This window comes from Anolis sagrei, chromosome 7, assembly GCF_037176765.1.
Source record: "Anolis sagrei isolate rAnoSag1 chromosome 7, rAnoSag1.mat, whole genome shotgun sequence".
Lineage (NCBI taxonomy): Eukaryota > Metazoa > Chordata > Lepidosauria > Squamata > Dactyloidae > Anolis > Anolis sagrei.
In genome coordinates, this window is record NC_090027.1 from 41,717,566 (window position 1) to 41,742,669 (window position 25,104).

General features: G+C 45.6%; 1 protein-coding gene across 1 annotated transcript in view; it reads left to right on the top strand.

The window, feature by feature from the left end:
* The window catches only part of TTC12 (tetratricopeptide repeat domain 12), a 79,852-nt gene that overhangs the window by 25,080 nt on the left and 29,668 nt on the right, over positions 1-25,104 (top strand). The window contains exons 8-13 of the mRNA XM_060787678.2: positions 7,204-7,275; positions 9,723-9,783; positions 11,961-12,149; positions 14,034-14,103; positions 20,385-20,473; positions 24,377-24,545. Coding sequence (XP_060643661.2) covers positions 7,204-7,275; positions 9,723-9,783; positions 11,961-12,149; positions 14,034-14,103; positions 20,385-20,473; positions 24,377-24,545 — 650 coding nt within the window. The remainder of the gene's footprint in view (positions 1-7,203; positions 7,276-9,722; positions 9,784-11,960; positions 12,150-14,033; positions 14,104-20,384; positions 20,474-24,376; positions 24,546-25,104) is intronic.

The following is a 25,104-nucleotide window of genomic DNA, read 5'->3' on the forward strand; positions in this document are numbered from 1 at the left end:
GTGTGTTGATGGATTCCTATTGAGTTCTCAGTGAGGCAGGGAGCTGTCCAAGGTGCTTGAGGAGCTGTACTCTTGCTCCCTGGCGCAGTCCTTCTGCCACTTCCAGCACCAGGGTTGGCCACATGTTGTGTACACATGGGGGGATTTGGCTGTGAATTCAGGAGAATGTACAGCTCTTGGAAGAACTTCCTGACTGTGAGAGCTGTTCAGCAGTGGAACTCTCTCTCTGCCCAGGAGTGTGGTAGAGGCTTCTTCTTTGAAGGCTTTTAAGCAGAGGCTGGATGGTCATCTGCTAGGGGTGTTTTGAATGCAGTAATAATAATATTTATTTATTTGACCAGTCATATGACCATTTCAAAATAGAACACAAGTAAAAAAAACAAGGCAAAAAGGTGAGGACAGCAGTTGACCTTCTATTTATAGTCAGAATCTTATTTTCCTGGTTCTTCTTTTAGGAAATCTGCTCTTTTCTTGATAGCTTTCAGAATAAAAAGGCTTACTCTGATGACGCTGGATCTTTCCTGCCCTTGCAAGAGGAATGTCAGAAGATCATTTTTGTTGGGGGACCTGCAGTTGGATCATATTGGATATAAATATCACTCTCGCAGTTCAGAATATGCTGGACAGCCAATTAAGAAATATTCAATATCTTCCACTGTTTATTCTCCCCAGATGCAGAATCTCTCCCTTCTTGGGATGTTGCAGTAACGCCCGGTTTGCATCATAATACCGAGTTGTTCCAACCTAGCCCTAGTATATATTCTTCTTAAGGGTAGAGGAAGTGGAATAGTTAGGTAGTGCTCTAAATGAATATTCCTTTTGGGAAGCTAAAAACCTTGTGGCTGAAGACCTACCTATGCTCTCTAGGTCCAGCTGTGCATAGACATCCCGAATGCAATTGAATGCAAATTTCCTGCTTCTTGGCAGAATGGGGTTGGACTGGATGGCCTATGAGGCCTCTTCCAACTCAATGATTCTAGGACTCTATAAGCCCTCCCATAACATCATTTCTCACACACCTGCTTTTCTGCTGCTTAGCTCTAAGCACCTCCCCCCCCCCCCCCCCACACACACTGCCACTGAAAAGGTGGCACCTGATGGTGGGATTACTACTACTATTATTACATATTAAGTTCAATACACCTTACTTCCTGGTAAGGATTGCTGCCTAAAGTGCACAACATATATACGGCAAACATTCAGTTCTGGGACATAAAACCATAAATATATACAAACATTAAAATCACCTATATTCACATTAACAGTTGCTTAAAAACCATCGCAGGACACCATTTTGCCTCATTGCACTGCCCCAAAGCCTTGGTCCCACAGCCATCCTTCTGAAGTACAGGAGGGAGGGAGGTGATTGCCAGGGGGCAATCACTGAGAAGGCTCTGTCTCTTGTCACCGCCAAACGCGTCTGTGATGGTAGTGGGACCTTTCCAGAAGATCTTAGTTTCCGCAGTGGTTCGTAAAGGGAGATGCGTTCAGACAGGTAAACTGGGCCGGGGCCGTTTAGGGCTTTATAGGCTAAAGCCAGCAAGCTTTGAATAGTGCCCAGTAGCAAACAAGCAGCCAGTGGAGCTGGCGTAACATGGGAATTGTGTGTTCCCTGTATGCCGCCCCAGTTATTAACCTGGCTGCCTCTCATTGGACTATTTGAAGCTTCCAAACCGTCTTCAAAGGCAACCCCATGCAGAGCGTGTTGCCGTAGTCTATCCTGGATGTAACGAGAGTGTGGATCACCATTCCCAAGTTGAAGGTGTTGCATCAGTTCCCAGTAATGTATTAACCTTAAACTATTTTCCTCTCTTAAGAGATCTAGACAAGCCTTCCTTAACACCTATTCTGCCTTTTGATTCAAAACTTCAATGGGAAGTTATCCACTCCGGGGAAAGGAAGGATTAACATTCATGCCTGCACAATGTGAAACTAATCTCCCAGCTTCTCATTTGTTTCAATTCAAATATTTAATCAAAGATGGATGTAATTAATGATAAATTAATTACTTTGCAGCACCCCCAGAGTTCTGTGTCAACACCTCAACTTAGTATTCTAGTTCAATTCATTCTGCAAATGTGACATTCGCTTCACGCTCGAGCAAGAAACCGCTCAACCAATGTCGCATGCTAAGTGGGTTTCAAAATCCTGATTTCCATTGAATCGGGGTCTTCCTGAAATACCTTAATGGTTTTTGTTCAGTTGTATTCATGGTCTTCTTCCGGGCTTTCATCCTGGGATCCGTCTTCAAGAAATAGTCCTTTTCTCAGTATTTGGGAGCGGAGAGAGAGAAGGCTAACTTTCTTGTTAGCAGTTGTGTTTGTTAGACACATACACACACTCAATATGAATGCATTCTGCCCTGTTGCTCTCCTTGGTGAAACCTGAGTCCTTCATTCCAACTCTAGGAAAAGAAAATGACGATGAGATGCTTTTGGGGGGATATTTATTTGTCGTGTCAGAACAACCAGTCAAATTATATTACATTTCTAACAGAACAAAGCAAACAGGCAGATTACAAAATTTGTGAGTATGAGAGTTGATTAAATGTCCTTTGACCAGTCTCTGGCCCCTTGGAGTGCCTCTGGTGTTGCCGCAAGAAGGTCCTCCCTTGTGCATGTGGCAGGGCTCAGGGTGCATTGCAGCAGGTGGTCACTGGTTTGCTCTTCTCCACACTCGCATGTCGAGGATTCCACTTTGTGGCCCCATTTCTGAAGGTTGGCTCTGCATCTCGTGGTGCCAGAGCGCAGTCTGTTCAGTGCCTTCCAGGTCGCCCAGTCCTCTGTGTGCCCAGGAGGGAGTCTCTCGTTTGGTATCAGCCATTGGTCGAGGTTCTGGGTTTGAGCCTGCCACTTTTGGACTCTCGCTTGCTGAGGTGTTCCAGCGAGTGTCTCTGTAGATCTTAGAAAACTATTTCTAGATTTAAGTCGTTGATGTGCTGGCTGATACCCAAACAGGGGATGAGCTGGAGATGTCTCTGCCTTGCTCCTTTCACTATTGGCTGCTACTTCCCGGCGGATGTCAGGTGGTGCAATACCGGCTAGACAGTGTAATTTTTCCAGTGGTGTAGGGCGCAGACACCCCGTGATAATGCGGCATGTCTCATTAAGAGCCACATCCACTGCTTTAGTGTGGTGAGATGTGTTCTTTACTTAGAGCAGAGAAGGCAATTTTGCGTAGTTGCCAGCCCACAAGAGAGGCTACTCATCCCTTTCTCCACTTACTTAAAAGGAGAATCTCACAATCTCAGTGCTTTTAGGCTGGAAAACTGTTGCCTCTGCTTTGCATTATATCTGTCTGTGTCTGACTTGTAAATTGTCCTCCAAGTGTCTTAGACTTATGGCGTTCCATGATTGTGTTTCCTGCCTTTTCCCAATTGGTACATTCACACCACGGTTTCAGAGTTGCAGCACTTGGATTTTCCTCATGCACACCTTCTGACTGTATTAGTTTTGACATTCTTTTGTGTCTCAATCAAGATAAAAGTGGGATAGTTGTTATTATTTGATGCATAACAAGATTAGTCCACAGCAAACATGAACACTGCTGGTTTTTGTATTGGATCATACGTTGGACACTTCCCAAAGGTCTAGGACTATGTGATGTATCAGCAAATAATGTGTGCACATCCGAGTCGAGTGGCATTTTGCAGCCAACAGGTGGTGATTTTGTTTTCAAGTGCAGGCCAAGGTCTTTAGGCACTGCACCCAGTGTGCCGATCCCCACTGGGGCCCCTTTGACTGGCTTGTACAAGAGTCTTTTACAGTTTGATCTTTAAATCCTCATATTGTGCAAGCTTTTCCACTTGCTTTTGGTCAATTCTGCTGTCGCCTGGGATTGCAACATTAACGATCCATGCTTTGGTTTTTTTCCATAATTGTGATGTCAGGAGTGCTGTGCTCCAAAACTCTATCAGTCTGAGTTTGGAAGTCCCAGAATAGCTTGATGTGTTCATTTTTCGTAACTTTTTCAGCTTGTGAGCCAACAGTTCTTTGTCGCTGGCAGATGGTATTTGTGGCACAAGTTCCAATGGACTTGTGACACAAATACCGCAAATACCAATAATAAGTTGACAGTAGATTCCAAGTGTAGACTCTGCAAAAAGATTGTGCAGATGGACTACAAGCAGAGGCAGAATACCATTGCTCAGATGATCCATTGGAACAAATATGGATCGTCAATGTTGCAATTCTGGTGATAGCAGGATTGAAGAGAAACAACTGGAAAAGTTGACATGATACGAGGATTTAAAGATTGAACTGCAAAGACTGTGTCTCAAGCCAGTCAAGGTGGTCTCAGTGTTGATCGGCACAATGGGTTCAGTGCCTCAAGATCTTGGCCTGCACTTAAACACAATCGGCACTTGTAAAATTACCACCTGTCATCTGCAAAAGACCATCCTACTTGGATCTGCACTCAGTATTTGCCGATACATCACACAGTCCTAGACACTTGGGAAGTGTCCGATGTGTGATCCAATACAAAAGCCAGCAGAGTAATCTTGTTTACTATGTAATGTATCTAATGATGATGATGATGATGATGATGATGAAGAAATACATCACACAGTCATAAATGTTTTGGAAGTGTTCGACTTGTGATTTTGTTATGTGAAATCCAGCATATATATCTTGTTTGCTGTGACATACTGTGTTTTTGTGTCAGAATAATAATAATAATAATAATAATAATAATAATAATAATAATGTATTGTCAAAGGCTTTCATGGTCGGAATCACTGGGTTGTTATAGGTTTTTTCGGGCTATATGGCCATGTTCTAGAGCAGTGGTTCTCAACTTGTGTTTTGGCCTACAACTCCCAGAAATCCCAGCCAGTTTATCAGCTGTTAGGATTTCTGGGAGTTGAAGGCCAAAACATCTGGGGACCCACAGGTTGAGAACCACTGTTCTAGAGGCATTCTCTCCTGACGTTTCCCCTGCATCTATGGCAAGCATCCTCACTACCTCTGAGGATGCTTGCCATAGATGCAGGCGAAACGTCAGGAGAGAATGCCTCTAGAATATGGCCATATAGCCCGAAAAAACCTACAACAACCCAATAATAATAATAATAATAATAATAATAATAATAATAATAACTGTTTCTGGCTTGGGCTGTGCACTTCCCAAAGTCAAAAGGTCCATTAGCAGCACTCCACATTGGCCAACCTGCCAGCTGAGCGTGAGTGATTGTTTCCCGTACGTCTCCCCCATGAACCCTTGCAACCGAGAGTGCCTTTGAGCTCCCAGCAGCAGTCCTTTTCCTCTGAGACGAGCAGAAAGAGTAATGTTCACTTCGGAGTGGAACTCATGAAAGCTTTCCAAAAGATTGTTTCCCTGGCACTTGTCAGGCCATAAGTGCCATTGATTATAGGGGGCTACATGCAACAGCAAGGGCAGCACAATGCCACAAAACTACAGCCTTTCCGAAAGTCTAACGGCAACCTGCCAATGTAAGCCGTGGCCTCATTTTGGTATAATTTCACCTGGGTGGTGCTTTCCATGTCCTGCAAAGGGACATAATTAGAAATCAGAGCAATCTATATTGACTTCACGTAACTCCAAGGAAAGCTTCACTGCCTTTTAATGTTGTTGTTCAGACTGTGCATTTTGTTAACAGCGCTGGAGGAAATGTGTTGTTGAAGGCTTTCATGGCCAGAATCACCGGATTGCTGTGAATTTTTTGGGCTGTCTGGCCATGTTCCAGAAGCATTCTCTCCTGACATTTTGCCCACATCTATGGCACCGGGATTGTGGCACAGCTGGCTGAGTGTCAGGTCATGAGTTCAAAGCCAGCCCAGGTTGGAGTGGGTTTCCAACCAATTGTGTAGCCTGTTGTCGACCTTTGCAACCCGAAAGACAATTGCATCTGTCAAGTAGGAAAATTAGGTACCACCTTAAAGTGTGGGGAGGCTAAAATAACTGATTTATTAGGCCATAAAGAAGACTCCAGCAAGACTCCAGTGGGGAAGCATGCGGGGAATGTGGAAGTGCTTCATCAGTGTCACAGATGGACGATAAAAGCGACAGCTCCCCTAGCGGCCAGAAAAAATTAAATAGCCTCTGTGTATGTCTGTATATGTTTGTATGTTAAAATTGGCATGGAATGTTTGCCATATATGTGTTCACTGTAATCGGCGGGATGAGAAGGGCGGAATATAAAAACTGTAAATAAATAAATAAATAAATAAATATGGCAGGCATCCTCAGAGGTTGTGAAGTCTGTTGGAAACTAGGCAAGTGGGGTTTATATATCTGTGGAATGATATCCAGAGTGGGAGAAAGAACTCTTGTCTGTTGGAGGCAAGTGTGAATGTTGCAATTGGCCATCTTGATTAGCACTGAATGGCCTTGCAGCTTCAAAACTTGGGGGAATCCTTTGTTGGGAGGTGTTAGCTGCCCCTGATTTATTTTTGTCTGGCATTTCCCTGTTTTTTGAGTGTTCTTCTTTATTTGCTGTCTTGATTTTAGCATTATTTTTAATACTGGTAACCAGCAGCCAGGCTTTGAAGCTTCAAGGCTATTCGGTGCTAATCAAGGTTGTCAATTGTAACATTCACACTTGCCTCCAACAGACAAGAGTTCTTTCTCCCACCCTTGGCATCATTCCACAGATATATAAACCCAATTTTCCAAGTTTCCAATATACCCCACAACCTCTGGGGATGCCTGCCATAGATGTGGGCGAAATGTCAGGAGAGAATGCTTCTGGAACATGGCCAGACAGCCTGGAAAACACACAACAATCAATTGAAAGTAATGTAGTACAGTAGTGCCTGGGTTTCAGCTGCCCTGATGCATATTCAAATGGAGAGAGCAAGTATTGGTAGAATATAGCCTTCTAGAGGTGGTTCGACTACAGTTCTCTGGCTCAGCTGATTAGGACTCATGGGAGTTGTAGTCCATCCACATCTAAAGGGCTGCAATTTGCCAGAGCTTGGGCTGGAATGCAGGTTCTTCAAAACTGGGATCGATTCTTCTCTGATGTCTTAGTCAACGTTTATAGTACATCTTATAGTACAGAGGAACGGTAGGTTCTGGGCAAACGCTCAAACATCAAACTGGCCCAATGATCTGCTTTGTTTATCAATTTTCTAAAATAAACGCCAAACTCACCAACAAGCAGCAGCCATTTGTGTAGACTGTATCACTTTTGGGAAATGGGTGCCTGCCTGCTTTACTCAATCATTCTGTTCATTGCAGTGCGATGAAAAATGCATCAAAGCCCTCTTCCACATGGGGAAGGCATACTTAGCCCTGGAGAAGTACAGCAAGGTAAGACCCCCATTCAAATCTCAGATTCATGCCTGTTCTTATGTTTCCATTTATTCCTGTGCCAATATGGAGGGTCTACACTCACTTAGGATCTATTAAGCCTTCTAACGCTCAGGTTGGGAGTCCTGGGTGGGGGGATCGTAAGGGGGTGTCAGAAACTATCAGGAAACAGTATTTTCTGTTGGTCATGGGAGTTCTGTGTGCCAAGTTTGGTCTAATTCTATCCTTTGTGGGGTTCAGAATGCCCTTTGATTGTGGGTGAACTATGAATCCCAGTGGCTACAACACAAAAATGTCAAGGTCTATTTTCTCCAACCTCCATCATTGTTCACATTTGAGCGTATTGAGGATTCATGCCAAGTTTGGTCCAGATCCATCATTGTTTGAGTCCACAATGTTCTCTGAATGTAGGTGAACTGCAACTCCAAAACTCAAGGTCAATACCCATCAAACCCTTCCAGTATTTTCTGTTGGTCATGGGAGTTCTGTGTCCAAGTTTGGTTCAATTCCAGCTTTGTTGGAGTTCAGAATGGTCTTTGATTGTAGGTGAACTATAAATCCCAGTAGCTACAACACCCAAATGTCAAGGTCTATTTTCCCCAAACTCCACCATTGTTCACATTTGGGAGTATTGAGGTTCCATGCCAAGTTTGGTCCAGATCCATCATTGTTTGAGTCCACAATTCTCTCTGTATGTAGGTGAACTACAACTCCAAAACTCAAGGTCAATACCCACCAAACCCTTCCAGTATTTTCTGTTGGTCATGGGAGTTCTGTGTCCAAATTTGGTTCAATTCCATCTTTGTTGAAGTTCAGAATGCTCTTTGACAGGGGCGGCTCAGACCATTACGCAAAGTAAGCATTCGCAGTATAGTTGATTTTGCCCAGGGGCGCTCTGAGGTGCTCTTGGGGGAAAATAGACCTTGACATATACGAGTTGTAGTTACTGGGATGTATAGTTCACTTATAATCAAAGAGCATTCTGAACTCCCCCAATGATGGAATTGAACCAAATATGGCACACAGAACTCCCACGATGAACAGAAAATATATATCAGTGATTGGTTGGGGGTGCGCCAAAATACTGCTTGCTTACGTTGAAAATTACCTAGGGCCGCCTCTGCTCTTTGATTATCGGTGAACTATAAATCAAATGTCAAGGTCTGTTTTCCCCAAACTCCACCAGTGTTCACATTTGGGTGCATTGAGGATTCATGCAAAATTTAGTCCAGATCCATCATTGTTTGAATCCACAGTGCTCTCTGGATGTAGGTGGACTACAACTCCCAAACTCAAGGTCAATGACCACCTTTTTTGTGGGTCATGGGAGTTCTGTGTGCCAAGTTTGGTTCAATTCCATCGTTGGTGGAGTCCAGAGTGCTCTTTGATTGTAAGTGAACTATAAATCCCAGCAACTACAACTCTCAAACGGCAAGGTCTATTTTCCCCAAACTCCACCAGTGTTCACATTTGGGTGCATTGAGGATTCATGCAAAATTTAGTCCAGATCCATCATTGTTTGAATCCACAGTGCTCTCTGGATGTAGGTGGACTACAACTCCCAAACTCAAGGTCAATGACCACCTTTTTTGTGGGTCATGGGAGTTCTGTGTGCCAAGTTTGGTTCAATTCCATCGTTGGTGGAGTCCAGAGTGCTCTTTGATTGTAAGTGAACTATAAATCCCAGCAACTACAACTCTCAAACGGCAAGGTCTATTTTCCCCAAACTCCACCAGTGTTCACATTTGGGTGCATTGAGGATTCATGCAAAATTTGGTCCAGATCCATCATTGTTTGAGTCCACAGTGCTCTCTGGATGTAGGTGAACTACAACTTCAAAATTCAAAATCAATGACCACCTTTTTTGTGGGTCATGGGAGTTCTGTGTGCCAAGTTTGGTTCAATTCCATCGTTGGTGGAGTCCAGAGTGCTCTTGTAAGTGAACTATAAATCCCAGCAACCACAACTTCCAAATGCCAAGGGCTATTTCCCCCAAATTCCACTAGTGTTTGCATTTGGGCATATTAGGGATTCATGCCAAGTGTGGTCCAGATCCATCATTGTTTCAGTCCACAGTGCTCTCTGGATATAGGTGAACTACAACTCCAAAACTCAAGTCCCAAATCCTTCTAGTGTTGTCTGTTGGCCATGGGAGTTCTGTGTACCAAGTTTGGTTCAATTCCATTGTTGGTGGAGTCCAGAGTGCTCTTTGATTGTAGGTGGACTATAAATCCCAGCAACCACAACTCCAAAATTCATCCCCTCTGCTGATAGTATTTGCATTTTTCCAAGTGGACCTTTGTATTTGGCCTAGTGTTGGCCCTGGGCTACAACCTGAAGGAAATTTAGGAAGCCAAGAGGACAGTGATACAATTTGATTGTGTGGAACTGTCACCATTGAATTTGGAATCTCCTTGATTTACTCCTCCTATCCTTGTGCTTTTTAGTCTAGAGAGTGCTACCTGAAGATTTTGGAAATCGACCCCCAAAAGGAGAAGCTGTGTAAAGGTAAGGGAAAGAGGACCTGTGCTTTTCTGTTGTTGTGGTGGTTACCCCAGGCATGGGCAAACTTGGGCCCTCGCTCCAGGTGTTTTGGACTCCAACTCCCACAATTCCTAACAGCCTACCGGCTGTTAGGAATTGTGGGAGTTGAAGTCCAAAACACCTGGAGGGAGGGCCCAAGTTTGCCCATGCCTGTGTTACCTTCTTTCCAGCTGGAAGCCAAAAAGGGCTTCATGGGTTTGAAACGTATTTATTTATTTATTTAAAGTTTTTATACCCTGGTGAAAGGTATAAGCAGCCAATAGTGAAAGGACCAAGGCAGAGACATCTCCAGCTCATCCCCTGTTTGGGTATCAGCCAGCACGTCAGCGACTTAAATCTAGAAATAGTTTTCGAAGATCTAGAGAGACACTCGCTGGAACACCTCAGCAAGCGAGAGTCCAAAGGTGGCAGGCTCAAACCCAGAACCTCAACCAATGGCTGATACCCAATGAGAGACTCCCCCCTGGTCACACAGAGGACTGGGCGACTTGGAAGGCGCTGAACAGACTGCGCTCTGGCACCACGAGAGATGCAGAGCCACCCTCAAGAAATGGGGCCACAAAGTGGAATCCTCGACATGCGAGTGCGGAGAGGAGCAAACCACTGACCACCTGCTGCAATGCAACCTGAGCCCTGCCACATGCACCATGGAGGATCTTCTTGTGGCAACACCAGAAGCACTCCAAGTGGCCAGATACTGGTCAAAGGACATTTAATCAACTACCAAACTCACAATTTTCATATTTTGTCTGGGTTTTTTTTTTTTTTTGCTTTGTTCTGTTAGAAATGTAATATAATCGACTGGTTGCACTGACACGATAAATAAATAAAATAAATACCCCGGTCTTCTGAACCTCCGAGGAGGGACTCAGGCCGGCTTACAACATAAGAGTCAATACAATAAGAAAAACGTTATAAATCATCAATATAAAATACATTAAAATACAATTATACAATTCATACAGGTTACAGCAAAAATCAGTTCATCCAAAAGAATCACAGATTCATTGCCATACGCCAGAAAGGTCAGCAGTTATTGACATAGTCATCATTCTGCAAATGCAGTATCCCAAAGCCATGTTTTTACCAGCTTTCTAAATGTCAGGAGGGAGGAGGCAGATCTAATCTCCATCGGGAGGGAGCTCCAAAGCCGAGGGGCCACCACCGAAAAGGCCCTGTCCCTCGTCCCCACCAAACACGATTGCGAAGGCGGTGGAACCGAGAGCAGGGCCCCTCCAGAAGATGGTAATAACCTTTACCAGCTTTCTAAATGTCAGGAGGGAGAAGCAGATCTAATCTCCATTGGGAGGGAGTTCCAAATCTGAGAGGCCACCACCGAAAAGGCCCTGTCCTTCGTCCCCATCAAACGCGATTGCGAAGGCGGTGGAACCGAGAGCAGGGCCCCTCCAGAAGATGGTAATAACCTTTACCAGCTTTCTAAATGTCAGGAGGGAGAGGCAGATCTAATCTCCATCGGGAGGGAATTCCAAAGCTGAGAGGCCACCACCGAAAAGGCCCTGTCCCTCGTCCCCACCAAACGTGATTGTGAAGGCGGTGGAACCAAGAGCAGGGCCCCTCCAGAAGATCGTAATACCAGCTTTATAAATGTCAGGAGGGAGAGGCAGATCTAATCTCCATCGGGAGGGAGTTCCAAAGCCGAGGGGCCACCACTGAAAAGGACCTGCCCCTCGTCCCCACCAAACGCGATTGCGAAGGTGGTGGGACCGAGAGCAGGGCCCCTCCAGAAGATCTTAATAACCTTGATGGTTCGTAGGGGAGAATCCGTTCGGACAGGTAAACTGGGCCGGAGTCGTTTAGGGATTTATAGATCAACACCAGCACTTTGAATTGTGCTCGGAAGCTGATTGGCAGCCAGTGGAGCTGGCGCAACAGAGAAGTAGTATGCTCCCTGTACCCTGCTCGTGTTAGTAATCTGGCTGCCACTCATTGTACTAGTTGTAGCTTCCGGGCAGTCTTCCGAGGCAACCCCACGTAGAGAGCATAAGGATACGAATGTAGGGTTCGTATCCTTATGCAAGCATCAACATCTCAAGCAGATCTCTGCTAGATTGAACCCCATTTGCATTCGATACACAGCTTGCACCCTCTTTCTTTCTCTGTCTTCCCACTTGGGCTTCCAGGTTGCATCGAGGAAGTCGACGCGGAGGAAAAAACGAAGCGCGAGGAGCAGAGCGCCAAGGAGGCCTTTGAATCGGGGAAGAGCACAGCGGTCTTTGTGAGCCAGTTGCTGGAGAAGCTCAGCGTGCCCGATAACAGCCCCTCCTACTACGCAAAAAGGATCAGGATCTTGACCGCCGCAGTGCAAGATTGTGAGTAACTCTTATCTTGCTGCTGCAGAGAAATTGTGTGACGTCTCCTTATGGCAATGTAAAAAATATTAGCCATGGGTTTTAGATTTGGGGAGGTGCTTTGCCCACCTGACACATATACTAGAAGCTTCAAAGATGTGTCCAGAGGAAGGTGACTAAATGATCAAGGGTCTGGAGAACAAGCCCTATGAGGAGCGGCTTAAGGAGCTGGGAATGTTTAGTCTGAAGAAGAGAAGGCTGAGAGGAGATATGAGAGCCATGGGGGACGATGAGGCCTGTTAAACATGAGCCAACAATGTGATGTGGCGGCAAAAAAAAGCCAATGGGATTTTGGCCTGTAACAATAGGAGCATAGTGTCTAAATCCAGGGAAGTCATGCTCCCCATGCTCTCTTCCGCTTTGGTTAGACCACACCTGGAATATTGTGTCCAATTCTGGGCACCACAATTGAAGAGAGAGATTGACAAGCTGGAGTGTGTCCAGAGGAGGGCGACTAAAATGATCAAGGGTCTGGAGAACAAGCCCGATGAGGAGCGGCTTAAGGAGCTGGGCATGTTTAGCCTGAAGAAGAGAAGGCTGAGAGGAGACATGATGATAGCCATGTATAAATATGTGAGAAGAAGCCACAGGGAGGAGGAGGGAGCAAGCTTGTTTTCTGCTTCCCTGGAGACAAGGATGCAATGGAACAATGGCTTCAAACTACAAGAGAGGAGATTCCATCTGAACATGAGGAAGAACTTCCTGACTGTGAGAGCCGTTCAGCAGTGGAACTCTCTGCCCCGGAGTGTGGTGGAGGCTCCTTCTTTGGGAGCTTTTAAACAGAGGCTGGATGGCCATTTGTCAGGGGTGCTTTGAATGCAATATTCCTGCTTCTTGGCAGAATGGGGTTGGACTGGATGGCCCATGAGGTCTCTTCCAACTCTTTGATTCTATGATTCTATGATTCTAAGATAGAATTATAGAATCATTGAGTTGGGAGAGACCTTGTGGACCATCCAATCCAACCCCATTCTGCCAAGAAGCAGGAAAATCGGGCCAGAGAGTTCTACTGCTGGACAGCTCTCACAGTCAGGAAGTTCTTCCTCATGTTCAGGTGGAATCACTTTTCTTGTAGTTTGATGCCATTCCTCCATTGCATCCTAGTCTCCAGGGCAGCAGAAAACAAGCTTGCTCCCTCCTTCCTATGACTTTCCCTCACATATTTATACATGATTATAGTTTGAGGGTTGGGGTGTGTGGTAGTTGTCTTAATCCAGGCATAGGCAAACTTCAGTCCTGCATTCTGATGTCTTGGACTTCAACTCCCACAATTCCTAACAGCAGGTAGCAGACCTATGCAAGTTTGAATTCCAGTAGGCTGCTAGGAGTCAGCTGCATTAAGATCACTACTGACCAAAAGGTCATGAGTTCGAAGCCAGCCCGGGTTAGAGTGAGCTTCTGGCCAAAATTGTGTAGCTTGTTGTCTACCTTTGCAGCCTGAAAGACAGTTGCATCTGTCAAGTAGGAAATTTAGGTACCACTTATATGGGGAAGCTAATTTAACTGATATACAAGGCCATAAAAATCTCCAGGAAGTATGCAAAGAATGAGGAAGTACTTCATCAGTGTCACAAATGGACGGTGAAGCGACAGCTCCTTTGGTGGCCAGAAGCTGGAATGTTAAATAGCCTCTGAGTGTTTGTCTATATGTGTTGCGTGTCTATTGCATTGAATGTTTGCCATGTATATGCATATTGTAGTCCGCCCTGAGTCCCCTGCGGGGTGAGAAGGGTGGAATATAAATACTGTGAATAAATAAAATAAATAAATAAACGCCTGGTTTTGAGCAGACAGGAGAGCCTGCCTTCCCATTATCTGAAGTGGATATCTTTCAATGTATTACAGGCACCGAGCAGACCTTGTTTCGGACAAACAATGGATTCAGTGTCATCAATGACAACGAGGTCATCAGACGGTAAGGGCTTTCATCAGCGGGAATGGTCGGGCGTTGCAGGACAAAGCAGGGAGGCAAGATGGTTGGCAAGTAACATAACCACCTGCCTGAAATTCAGAAGGCCTGATGAGCTGATAGTGAAGCAGCCGATTGTGAAGCCACCCTGACCTTTGTGTGTCCTCTGTGCGCCTACCTCAGATTTAGCCTTTTAGAGTTCCCAAACCTGAGAGGAAGAGCAGGTTAGAGACACACAACACAAATAGGATATAGACCAGGTATGGGTCCCTCAAGTTATTTTGGACTTCAACCCCCACCAATCCTAACACTAGTTTGCGTCTGGTGTTACATCTAGAGCAGGCATGGGCTAACTTGGGTCTTTCCTCCAGATGTTTTGGATTTCAACTTAAGCAGTTGAGGGGGAAAAGGAAAGGGCCTGAGGCTGTTAGGAATGGTGGGAGTTGAAGTCCAAAGCACCTGGAGGGAAGGCCCAAGTTTGCCCATGCCTTTGTCCTCTTGGAACTGGACACTTCAGTCAACCAAAGGATCATCTGCATATCCACCTTGTGGGAGCTGTAGTCCAAAACACTTGGAGGGAAGGCTTAAGCTTGCCTATGCCTTTGTCCTCTTGGAACTGGACACCAGTCAACCAAGAGATCATCTGCATACCCACCTTGTGGGAGCTGAATTCCAAAACACCTCAAGGGAAGGCCCAAGTTGGCCCATGCCTTTGTCCTCTTGGAACTGGACACCAGTCAACCAAGGGATCATCTGCATACCCACCTTGTGGGAGCTGAATTCCAAAACACCTCGAGGGAAGGCCCAAGTTGGCCCATGCCTTTGTCCTGTTGGAACTGGACACTTCAGTCAACCAAGGGATCATCTGCATATCCGCCTTGTAGGAGTTGAAGTCCAAAACACCTGGAGAGAAGGCCCAAATTTGCCCATGCCTTTGTCCTCTTGGAACTGGACACTTCAGTCAACCAAAGGATCATCTGCATATCCACCTTGTGGGAGCTGTAGTCCAAAACACTTGGAGGGAAGGCTTAAGCTTGCCTATGCCTTTGTCCTCTTGGAACTGGACACTTCAGCCAACCAAGGGATCATCTGCATATCCACCTTGTGGGAGCTGTAGTCCAAAACACTTGGAGGGAAGGCTTAAGCTTGCCTATGCCTTTGTCCTCTTGGAACTGGAGACTTCAGTCAACCAAGGGATCATCTGCATACCCACCTTGTGGGAGCTGAAGTCCAAAACACTTGGATTGAAGGCCTAAGTTTGCCCATGCCTTTGTCCTCTTGGAACTGGACACCAGTCAACCAAGAGATCATCTGCATACCCACCTTGTGGGAGCTGAATTCCAAAACACCTCAAGGGAAGGCCCAAGTTGGCCCATGCCTTTGTCCTCTTGGAACTGGACACTTCAGCCAACCAAGGGATCATCTGCATATCCGCCTTGTGGGAGCTGTAGTCCAAAACACTTGGAGGGAAGGCTTAAGCTTGCCTATGCCTTTGTCCTCTTGGAACTGGAGACTTCAGTCAACCAAGGGATCATCTGCATACCCACCTTGTGGGAGCTGAAGTCCAAAACACTTGGATTGAAGGCCTAAGTTTGCCCATGCCTTTGTCCTCTTGGAACTGGACACCAGTCAACCAAGAGATCATCTGCATACCCACCTTGTGGGAGCTGAATTCCAAAACACCTCAAGGGAAGGCCCAAGTTGGCCCATGCCTTTGTCCTCTTGGAACTGGACACCAGTCAACCAAGGGATCATCTGCATACCCACCTTGTGGGAGCTGAATTCCAAAACACCTCGAGGGAAGGCCCAAGTTGGCCCATGCCTTTGTCCTGTTGGAACTGGACACTTCAGTCAACCAAGGGATCATCTGCATATCCGCCTTGTAGGAGTTGAAGTCCAAAACACCTGGAGAGAAGGCCCAAATTTGCCCATGCCTTTGTCCTCTTGGAACTGGACACTTCAGTCAACCAAAGGATCATCTGCATATCCACCTTGTGGGAGCTGTAGTCCAAAACACTTGGAGGGAAGGCTTAAGCTTGCCTATGCCTTTGTCCTCTTGGAACTGGAGACTTCAGTCAACCAAGGGATCATCTGCATACCCACCTTGTGGGAGCTGAAGTCCAAAACACTTGGATTGAAGGCCTAAGTTTGCCCATGCCTTTGTCCTCTTGGAACTGGACACCAGTCAACCAAGAGATCATCTGCATACCCACCTTGTGGGAGCTGAATTCCAAAACACCTCAAGGGAAGGCCCAAGTTGGCCCATGCCTTTGTCCTCTTGGAACTGGACACTTCAGCCAACCAAGGGATCATCTGCATATCCGCCTTGTGGGAGCTGTAGTCCAAAACACTTGGAGGGAAGGCTTAAGCTTGCCTATGCCTTTGTCCTCTTGGAACTGGAGACTTCAGTCAACCAAGGGATCATCTGCATATCCGCCTTGTGGGAGCTGAAGTCCAAAACACTTGGAGGGAAGGCCTAAGTTTGCCCATGCCTTTGTCCTCTTGGAACTGGACACCAGTCAACCAAGGGATCATCTGCATACCCAACTTGTGGGAGCTGAAGTCCAAAACACCTGGAGGGAAGGCCCAAGTTGGCCCATGCCTTTGACCTCTTGGAACTGGACACTCCAGCCAACCAAGGGATCATCTGCATATCCACCTTGTGGGAGCCTAAGTCCAAAGCACCTGGAGGGAAGGCTCGTTGGCCGATGCCTTTGTCCTCTTGGAACTGGACACTTCAGTCAACCAAGGGATCATCTGCATACCCACCTTGTGGGAACTGAAGTCCAAAACAGGTGGAGGGAAGGCCCAAGTTGGCCGATGCCTTTCTCCTCTTGGAATTGGACACTTCAGTCAACCAAGGGATCATCTGCATACCCACCTTGTGGGAGCTGAAGTCCAAAACACCTGGAGGGACGAAGTTTACCCATGCCTGATTTAGACTCTGCCTGATTTAGACTCTGCTCTGGGCCAGAGCCAAAGCACTCAGATTGCTTTCGGCGGAAGTGTCCTTGCCAAAGGCAGCATATGCAGAGTTGCTTTACGCCAGAGGTGGATGAGAACTTCCCTTTGTGCCTTTGATAGCACCGCTGGAAGCTCTTTCCTCTCCTGGGTCTCTCTCATCTTTAGAATCAGGGGAGGAGGGGATATTCCTTCAGGATTTATCCTTTCATGACAGTCCTGCTAGTTGACTCAATTTGGCAAGTCAGGCACTGCGGCGATTCTTTAAGAGCTTTTTCAGTTCCCTAAATCTGATCAAAGACATGCTGAATTCACATCTTTGGGAAAGCGGATCAAGGAGAGAGATTTGTGGCGTGTATAAATGGGGAATGTGTTTCTGAGTGAAAACAGTCAGTCCAGAAAACAGTAATGTGAAGAACACAGCATCTCCCTTGTGAGAGCAAATGAGAAAAACAGAGGTGGAGAAGTGTCAAAGCTTAGGGGTGAGCTTCTCTTGCGCTTCTGCTGATATTTTCTTCCTGCTTTGTTCAGAAATTTGGAAAAAAGACATTCTCTGAGATATTTGGAAGCTCCTCACCACTCCTCTCTTACAAGGGCCGTTGATTAAAGATTTCTCCTGACCCACTTCTGTTTATCACAGGACGCTGAAACTGCACATGTGTAATGATATCAGTCTCTATAGGTTACATGCCAATTTACAACTCAGAACTGAGAATGGTCTTCATGTTATAGGTGCTGAAGTAGAGTGAGGTTTGAGAATTGATCCAATGGAATACAGAACAATCCTCAAGTTCCTTTACTTGAAAGGCCACACATCAAAGGAGATGTTTGATGAGAGGAAAGAGGCTGTTGGTGAGGTTTCCCCATCTTATGATGGAGTCAAGAACTGGCATTGTCAATTCCAATGTGGTCTGTCTTTGGTGGAAACAGCTCCAATTCCAGGTGACCCCACTCTGCTATTGATGAACACACCGTCCAGCAAGTGGAGGTTGCCATTTTGGGAAATCTCTGCATAACCATTCACCACCTGGCCCAAAATGTCAAGATGAGTGTGGGGTCCATGGAAAAAAAAACATCAAAGACCATTTTCACATGCATAAGGTATCCACTCACTGGGTCCCCCGGCTGCTTACACCTTTCTAGAAGCAGGAACGACTCAAATGCTCTCAGGCTCTCTTGACAATGATGTGCCATGGAAACCAGGAGGACTTTTTCAACAGATTGATCCCACAAGGTGAAAGCTGGGTCCCTCATTCTGATCCTGAAGCTCAAGTCCAGTTGATGCAATGGAACATCCTGGCTCACCTCCTCTAAAGAAGGCGCATGCCCAGTTCTCAGCAGGCAAGGCCATGCTCACAGGATTTTGGGACCAGCACGGAGTAGGATTGATGGCTTTCCTAGCAAAGGGGACCAGGATCACTGAGGCAGACAAGACTTCACTGTTGCAGAAATTGTGGGTGGCCATCAAAACCAAGTCATGCTCTACCAAAGGTGTCCACCTTCTGCAAGATAATACACCAGTTCACAACTCCCATGTGGCCCAAATGGAAGAAGCATGCTCCTGTGGCTTTGAAATTTGACCACATCCCCCTTATCCACCCAATCTCGCACCATCGGACTTCCATCTCTTTCCAACAAGGAAGTTATTTGTGAAGGGCGAGCATTTTTCAGAGCTTGAAACTCTGATTTCCAAAATCACAATGTGGCTTTTGGAGCAACCTGTCGACTTCTACAAGGGGCTTACAATTGCTTTAAAAAATGGGAGAAGTGTGTGTCTCGAGGTGGCACCCATGGAGAGAATGACTCAGAGCTGGGCCAAGTTTCATTGCTCTCAGTCCACAGGAAGTGGAGCAGGGGAACATCTTTCATTAACTCCTCTTGTAGCTTTTGTTTAAACAGGGAAGATATTACTAAATGTACGTCACAATCCCAATGATTTGGTCCTTTGGTGGACTTCCCTAGAAATGAAAATTTTGCAACACGGAATAGCTAAGTAAACAGCATCAACAGACTGAGCAATAGCGACCATACCTCGTGAAGGCGGATCTGGCCAGGGTGGTCCATGCCTTAGTCACCTCCAGATTGGACTACTGTAATGCGCTCTACATGGGGCTGCCCTTGAAAACGGCCCGGAAATTTCAGTTGGTCCAATGGGTGGCAGCCAGGTTGTTAACTAGTGCTCCTTACAGGGAGCGGTCAACCCTCCTGTTTAAGGAGCCCCACTGGCTGGCTTTCATTTTCCGATCCCAATTTAAGGTGCAGGTGCTTACCTACAAAGCCCTGAACAGTTTGGGACCTGCCTACCTGCGTGGCCACATTTCTGTATACAAACCCACACGATCTCTTTGATCATCTGGAGAGGCCCTTCTCACGTTCCCACCTGCATCGCAAGCACAATTGGTGGGGACGAGAGAGAGGGCCTTCTCGGAGGTGGCTCCTTGACTCTGGAACTCACTCCCTAAGGATATCAGGCATGCCCCATCTCTGGCAGTCCTCAGGAGGAGCTTGAAAACATGGTTGTTCCAGTGTGCCTTCCCAGAATGATGAACCCTTAGCATTATGTCCTCCAAAAGCACTTTATATCGATTTAGGACTGCTTGTATGTCTCCTTCAACGCCCCACCTTCTTTGTTTTGTTCATGCCTAGCATTATTTTTTAAACTTCAATTACATTTGGCCCAGCCATAGATTTTAAATGTACACTGTATCTTGTTTAATGTTTATGCTATTTGTGTATGATATTTATTTTAATTGCTTTGTAATGTGTCTGTTATTGCTTGTATTGCCTGTATTGATGTCCCTTGAGTTCAGGCCCTGGCTTATATAGGGTAAACGGAAGCAGAACAATGGGCCACTAATTGCTGGCCTGCACTGCTGGCTAAAAGAATGTAGCCTCGCCCCGCCTCTCAAACAAAGCAACACTCAAAGCAGCTAATTTTAAACACTTACTCAGATTTCTAGTGCCCTCTAAGACAAGGCTTAGCCTGAAGCAGAAGGGAACAAAATGGCTTCTTGCTTCCTCAACTTCTGTGATTCTATTGATTCTATGATGTGTTATGGGCTTGGCCTCATGTAAGCTGCACCAAGTCCCTTGGGGAGATGGTAGCGGGGTATAAATAAAGTATTCTTCTTCTTCTTCTTCTTCTTATTATTATTATTATTGCTATTTCGCTCCCTTGACTATCTGGCCTAATGAAGCATCTTGCATAGCCTCCATCAGTTCAAGGCCATGCCTTGCTTGTTCCACGTTTCCTTTGCTTCGTGGAACCAACACTCTTTCTAAGCTGGGTGTTTCCTTGAATCCTAATGGACCCATTTCTTTTCTAGGCTCCTCCGCTCCAAGACCAAATCACCTGCAGATGTGGAGCTGACTCTGTCCGTTCTCCTCTTATGGCAAGCAGTTTGCAAAGGGAATGGTAATCAACATGCATTTATTTCAATCTATTTCTAGTTAGACTTTGGCAGTGTGTTTGGGGAGCATTGTTTTCAGTAAGCATCACCCCTGAGTGGTTCTGATGATGTAGTCCCTTCTTTGCTCTTCTCCAGGAAATGGATTGAACAAAGAGGTCCTTCTCCAGCTATCTTCATGGGGTTTTTTCCCCATTATGCCAGGGATCAGCATCATATTTGTGTCCCTTGACTGCACCTATTCAATTTCTTCTGGAAACTCACTGTGATTTGGCAGCAAATGGCTCGTGGGTCGCAAACCACCACTTTGAACAACACTGGGGTAGAATGCATTACATTCGCTTTGTGAACGTAATGAGGCTTAATTCACTCTTCTTCCCATCTTCACTTCAAATGATGCTTGAAAGGTGGCATTACACGATCCGTGAATTGTTTCTCATTCATATACGAGGGTGGGTCAAAAAGTTTTGCCTCCTGTGTCATAGAAATGTTACGAATGAACATACAACAGCAGAAGTTGTGCCAAATCATAACCTGAATTGTCCTCTACGCAAAAATACCGTTCAACATAGTCACCATCCATTTGTACACATTTGTGCCGTTGTTTAACTTAGGCACCAAAACCAATTTGGAAAATTCAGGGTTTTGCTTAATGATCCATGATTTTCAAGTTGTTTCAACATCATTCAAGTCATTGAATCTGAAACCACGTAGGTTGTCTTACAGAGGACCAAAAAGGGAAAAGTCAGAAGGGGTGGATCCTAAGGGGACATAGATAGTGGCTAAAGGTACATTGTGACATGAATTATAAACCATACATAGAGAAATAATATCTATGAAACAAAAATAATATAATACAGCTATTCTTTGTTGAGCAATATACCCTGCAAGGAGTTTTATTCTGTGGTGAGTATAGGAACAAAATGACTCAACCCATTACTAATATAGCAAGTCCATTGGTCAGGTGATAGTGACATCATCATCAGTTCAGAATACATTGGGGTAAAACCTACTCTGTTATAAAAAGCAGTCATATGAATTGGTGTTATTTAACCCTTTTGGATGTTCTGTTTGCAGGATAAAGATCCAGAAAGATTCCCGTTGTAAAAGTTTAGTTTGGAAGTCAGTGTATTTGGGTGGAGTAACCACCTCTAAAATCTGTACTTGAAATGATTCAGGGCTGTGGTTCAGGTCCACAAAATGCTTATACAGGATGGAATCAGTAATTTTTTTCCTGATTTTACTTTTGTGCTCAATGATCCTGAGCTTGACTTCTCTGCTTGTCTCACCAATGTAAATAAGTGAGCAGGGACAGGTGATGGCATATACTACACCTTCAGTGGAGCAGGTAGCAAAGTGATTGATTCTATACTGAGTTTTAGTGTGCTGGTTCTGAAAGAACTTAGTTTGTACAAACTGTGAACATATAGAACAGTGAGGACAAGCATAGTTTCCTATTAGAATAGGTTTAGAGATCACTGGCTTAGGGTCTGTATCTGAGTGAATCAAAATATCCCTAATGTTTTGTGTTCTCCTATGAGCAATGAGGGGGGGGGGGGGTCTCTCACAACCTGGTACATCTCTCACCAATTGGAAAAAGAAAAAACTAGATCAGTAGAGTAAGGATCCCGGTCCTGGAGTTGTTGTTGTTGGCGGGATGGACTTAGCAGCTGCAGGAGAGGCTGGTGTGGCAACAGGCAATGTGGCGCTCAAGCAGATCTGCAATGAGGTGGCCGAGAAGTGCCAGAAGCTCTTCCAGGACTTCCTCGAAGAGTTCCAGAACAGTGATGGTGAAATTAAATACTTGAGAGATGCCAAGGAATTAATCTGCCCAGAGAGAAACACACTAATTGTAAACTTTCAGGATCTGGAACAGTCTAACCACCATCTAGGAGGAGTTCTACAGAATCTATCCTTTCTTATGTTGAGCTGTAAGGACATTTATCAGAGACCATGGAAATGTCCCTCCCAACAAGGACTTCTGTGTGGCTTTTCAAGACCTGCCTTCTAGGCACAAAATCTGAGAATTAACTTCAGCTTGCATTGGCTCACTAATGTGTATTAGCGGGCAGGTGGTTCGCACCCACCCTGTCCACCCGGAGCTGGTAAGTGGGACTTTCCCATTGTGGCCCCTGTGAATCGCACATATGGTATTTCTTGCGCCTGCACAGACAGTTTTGAATCTTCTAGAAAACTTATTAGACACTTTTAGGCAGTAGCCCCACCCACTCTCCCCTTGAGTGTATATATATATAGCCAGTGGGAGAGGCTACTGCCTCAGATCCTTTCATCCGCCGGCATTGCAGCAGCTAGGAATCTTTCTCTCATTTTTCTTCATCTTTGACTTTGTCATATCATGCAAACATAGTCCAGTAGCTATGGAAGAAAGAATAGTTAGAGCAATGGAGGTATTACTTTTTGACTCACCCTCGTATGAGATGCCGGGTTCTCCTTTCCCAAATGGCACGAGTGAGGCAATGGAGGAGGAATGAAGCCAGGAACAGTTTTCCTTCCCATTGCTTGAGCAGAGGACAGAGCAAGATTCTGGTCTCTGTGTGGTTTTGGGAACAGATACGTGATTGCCAACAAGGACTTTCGGAAAGCTGAAACTATCTTTCATGTGGGTTGTTGTAGGTTTTTCGGGTTGTATGGCCATGTTCTAGAATAATAGAATCATAGAATCAAAGAGTTGGAAGAGACCTCATGGGCCATCCAGTCCAACCCCATTCTGCCAAGAAGCAGGAATATTGCATTCAAATCACCCCCGACAGATGGCCATCAGCCTCTGTTTAAAAGCTTCCAAGGAAGGAGCCTCCACCACACTCCGGGGCAGAGAGTTCCACTGCTGAACGGCTCTCACAGTCAGGAAGTTCTTCCTCATGTTCAGATGGAATCTCCTCTCTTGTAGTTTGAAGCCATTGTTCCGCATCCTAGTCTCCCGGGAAGCAGAAAACAAGCTTGCTCCCTCCTCCCTGTGGCTTCCTCTCACATATTTATACATGGCTATCATATCCCCTCTCAGCCTTCTCTTCTTCAGGCTAAACATGCCCAGCTCTCTAAGCCGCTCCTCATAGGGCTTGTTCTCCAGACCCTTGATCATTTTAGTCGCCCTCCTCTGGACACATTCCAGCTTATCAATATCTCTCTTGAATTGTGGTGCCCAGAATTGGACACAATATTCCAGGTAAAGTGGTCTAACCAAAGCAGAATAGAGCATGGGGAGCATGACTTCCCTGGACCTAGACCAGTGATGGGCAACCTTTTGAGCTTGGTGTGTCAAAATTTTCCAAAACCCTGAGCATAACTTGGGTGAGGTGTCAACTTCGAGAAAAAAACCCCCATAATTTCGCAATATTTGTAGTTTAAATAAGAAAAATGTATATTCCATGCTGAGTTATGGAGTGAACAATGCTCAAATGTGCAGATGTTAAATTTGTAGAGCCTTTTACAAATTTAAGGATGGAATTAGACTGGCTTTTATACGGTGTACTTCGCTGTATGCGGCCGCATGTGGCCGTGTGTCATCAAAAATAGCTATGCGTGTCAGTGCTGACACGCGTGTCATAGGTTCACCATCACCGACCTAGACACTAGGCTCCTCTTGATGCAGGCCAAAATCCCATTGGCTTTTTTTGCCGCCACATCACATTGTTGGCTCATGTTTAACTTGTTGTCCACGAGGACTCCAAGATCATTTTCACACGTACTGCTCTCGAGCGAGTCATCCCCCACAGAGGTTGTGAGGTCCTCTGAGGATGCCTGCCACAGATGCAGGTGAAACGTCAGGAGACAATACTTCTAGAACATGTCCATACAGCCCGAAAAACCTACAAGAACCCAGTGATTCTGGTCATGAAACCCTTCAACAATACATATCTTTCCTGTATGTGTGTGTGTGTTTTGCCCTGCAGAGGAGAACCAGCGCGTCCTTCTAACTCACCCCGACGTGAACTTGCAGCTTCCAAGCCTGTTGCTTTCGGAGAGCCCCGAAATCCAAGAGCAGTGCCTGGGCCTGCTGTCTCTCTATGCGGATACCGAGAGCGGGAGGAGTTTACTGGTCCGACACCTGGACACCACCAAGTAGAGTATTGCCTTTGAAAAATTACGCATCCAGGGTAAATTATGCATCAGATGAAGGCGAGATATAAATATATCAACATAGGCATAAAACGATATGTATTGTTTCCACCAGATTTGCTGCTTCCCCGCTTCCCTCCTGAATCCTACTGTTCGCCATCAAAACAAACACCTGCTCTGGCAAACTCCAATAAGGTTTCAGGAGCCAGAAAGAGTGGCGTAGGATTAGGAGAGGATCGTAATTTTTGCCCTGGTTGGATACCAGAGTAAACAACCCTATCTTGGCCTTGTTGCTGGGACTTAACATAATTTTCCTGCTGCCCCATTTTGGGTTGGCAGAAATGGCGCATCGTATTCCAAGTCCTAATCAATATTTTGTCGCCTTTTAAGTTTACCTCTAGATTTGACTCCTGGGGCTTATGTTTCACTCCTCGGTGTTTTGTTTGGCAGAGGAAAACATTATTTATTTACTAGCCGTCCCACACGTTGCTGTGGCCCAGCCTGTGTTTTATGTGTGTATATATGTGTGTGTATATATGTGTATATATTTGTGTATTTGTGT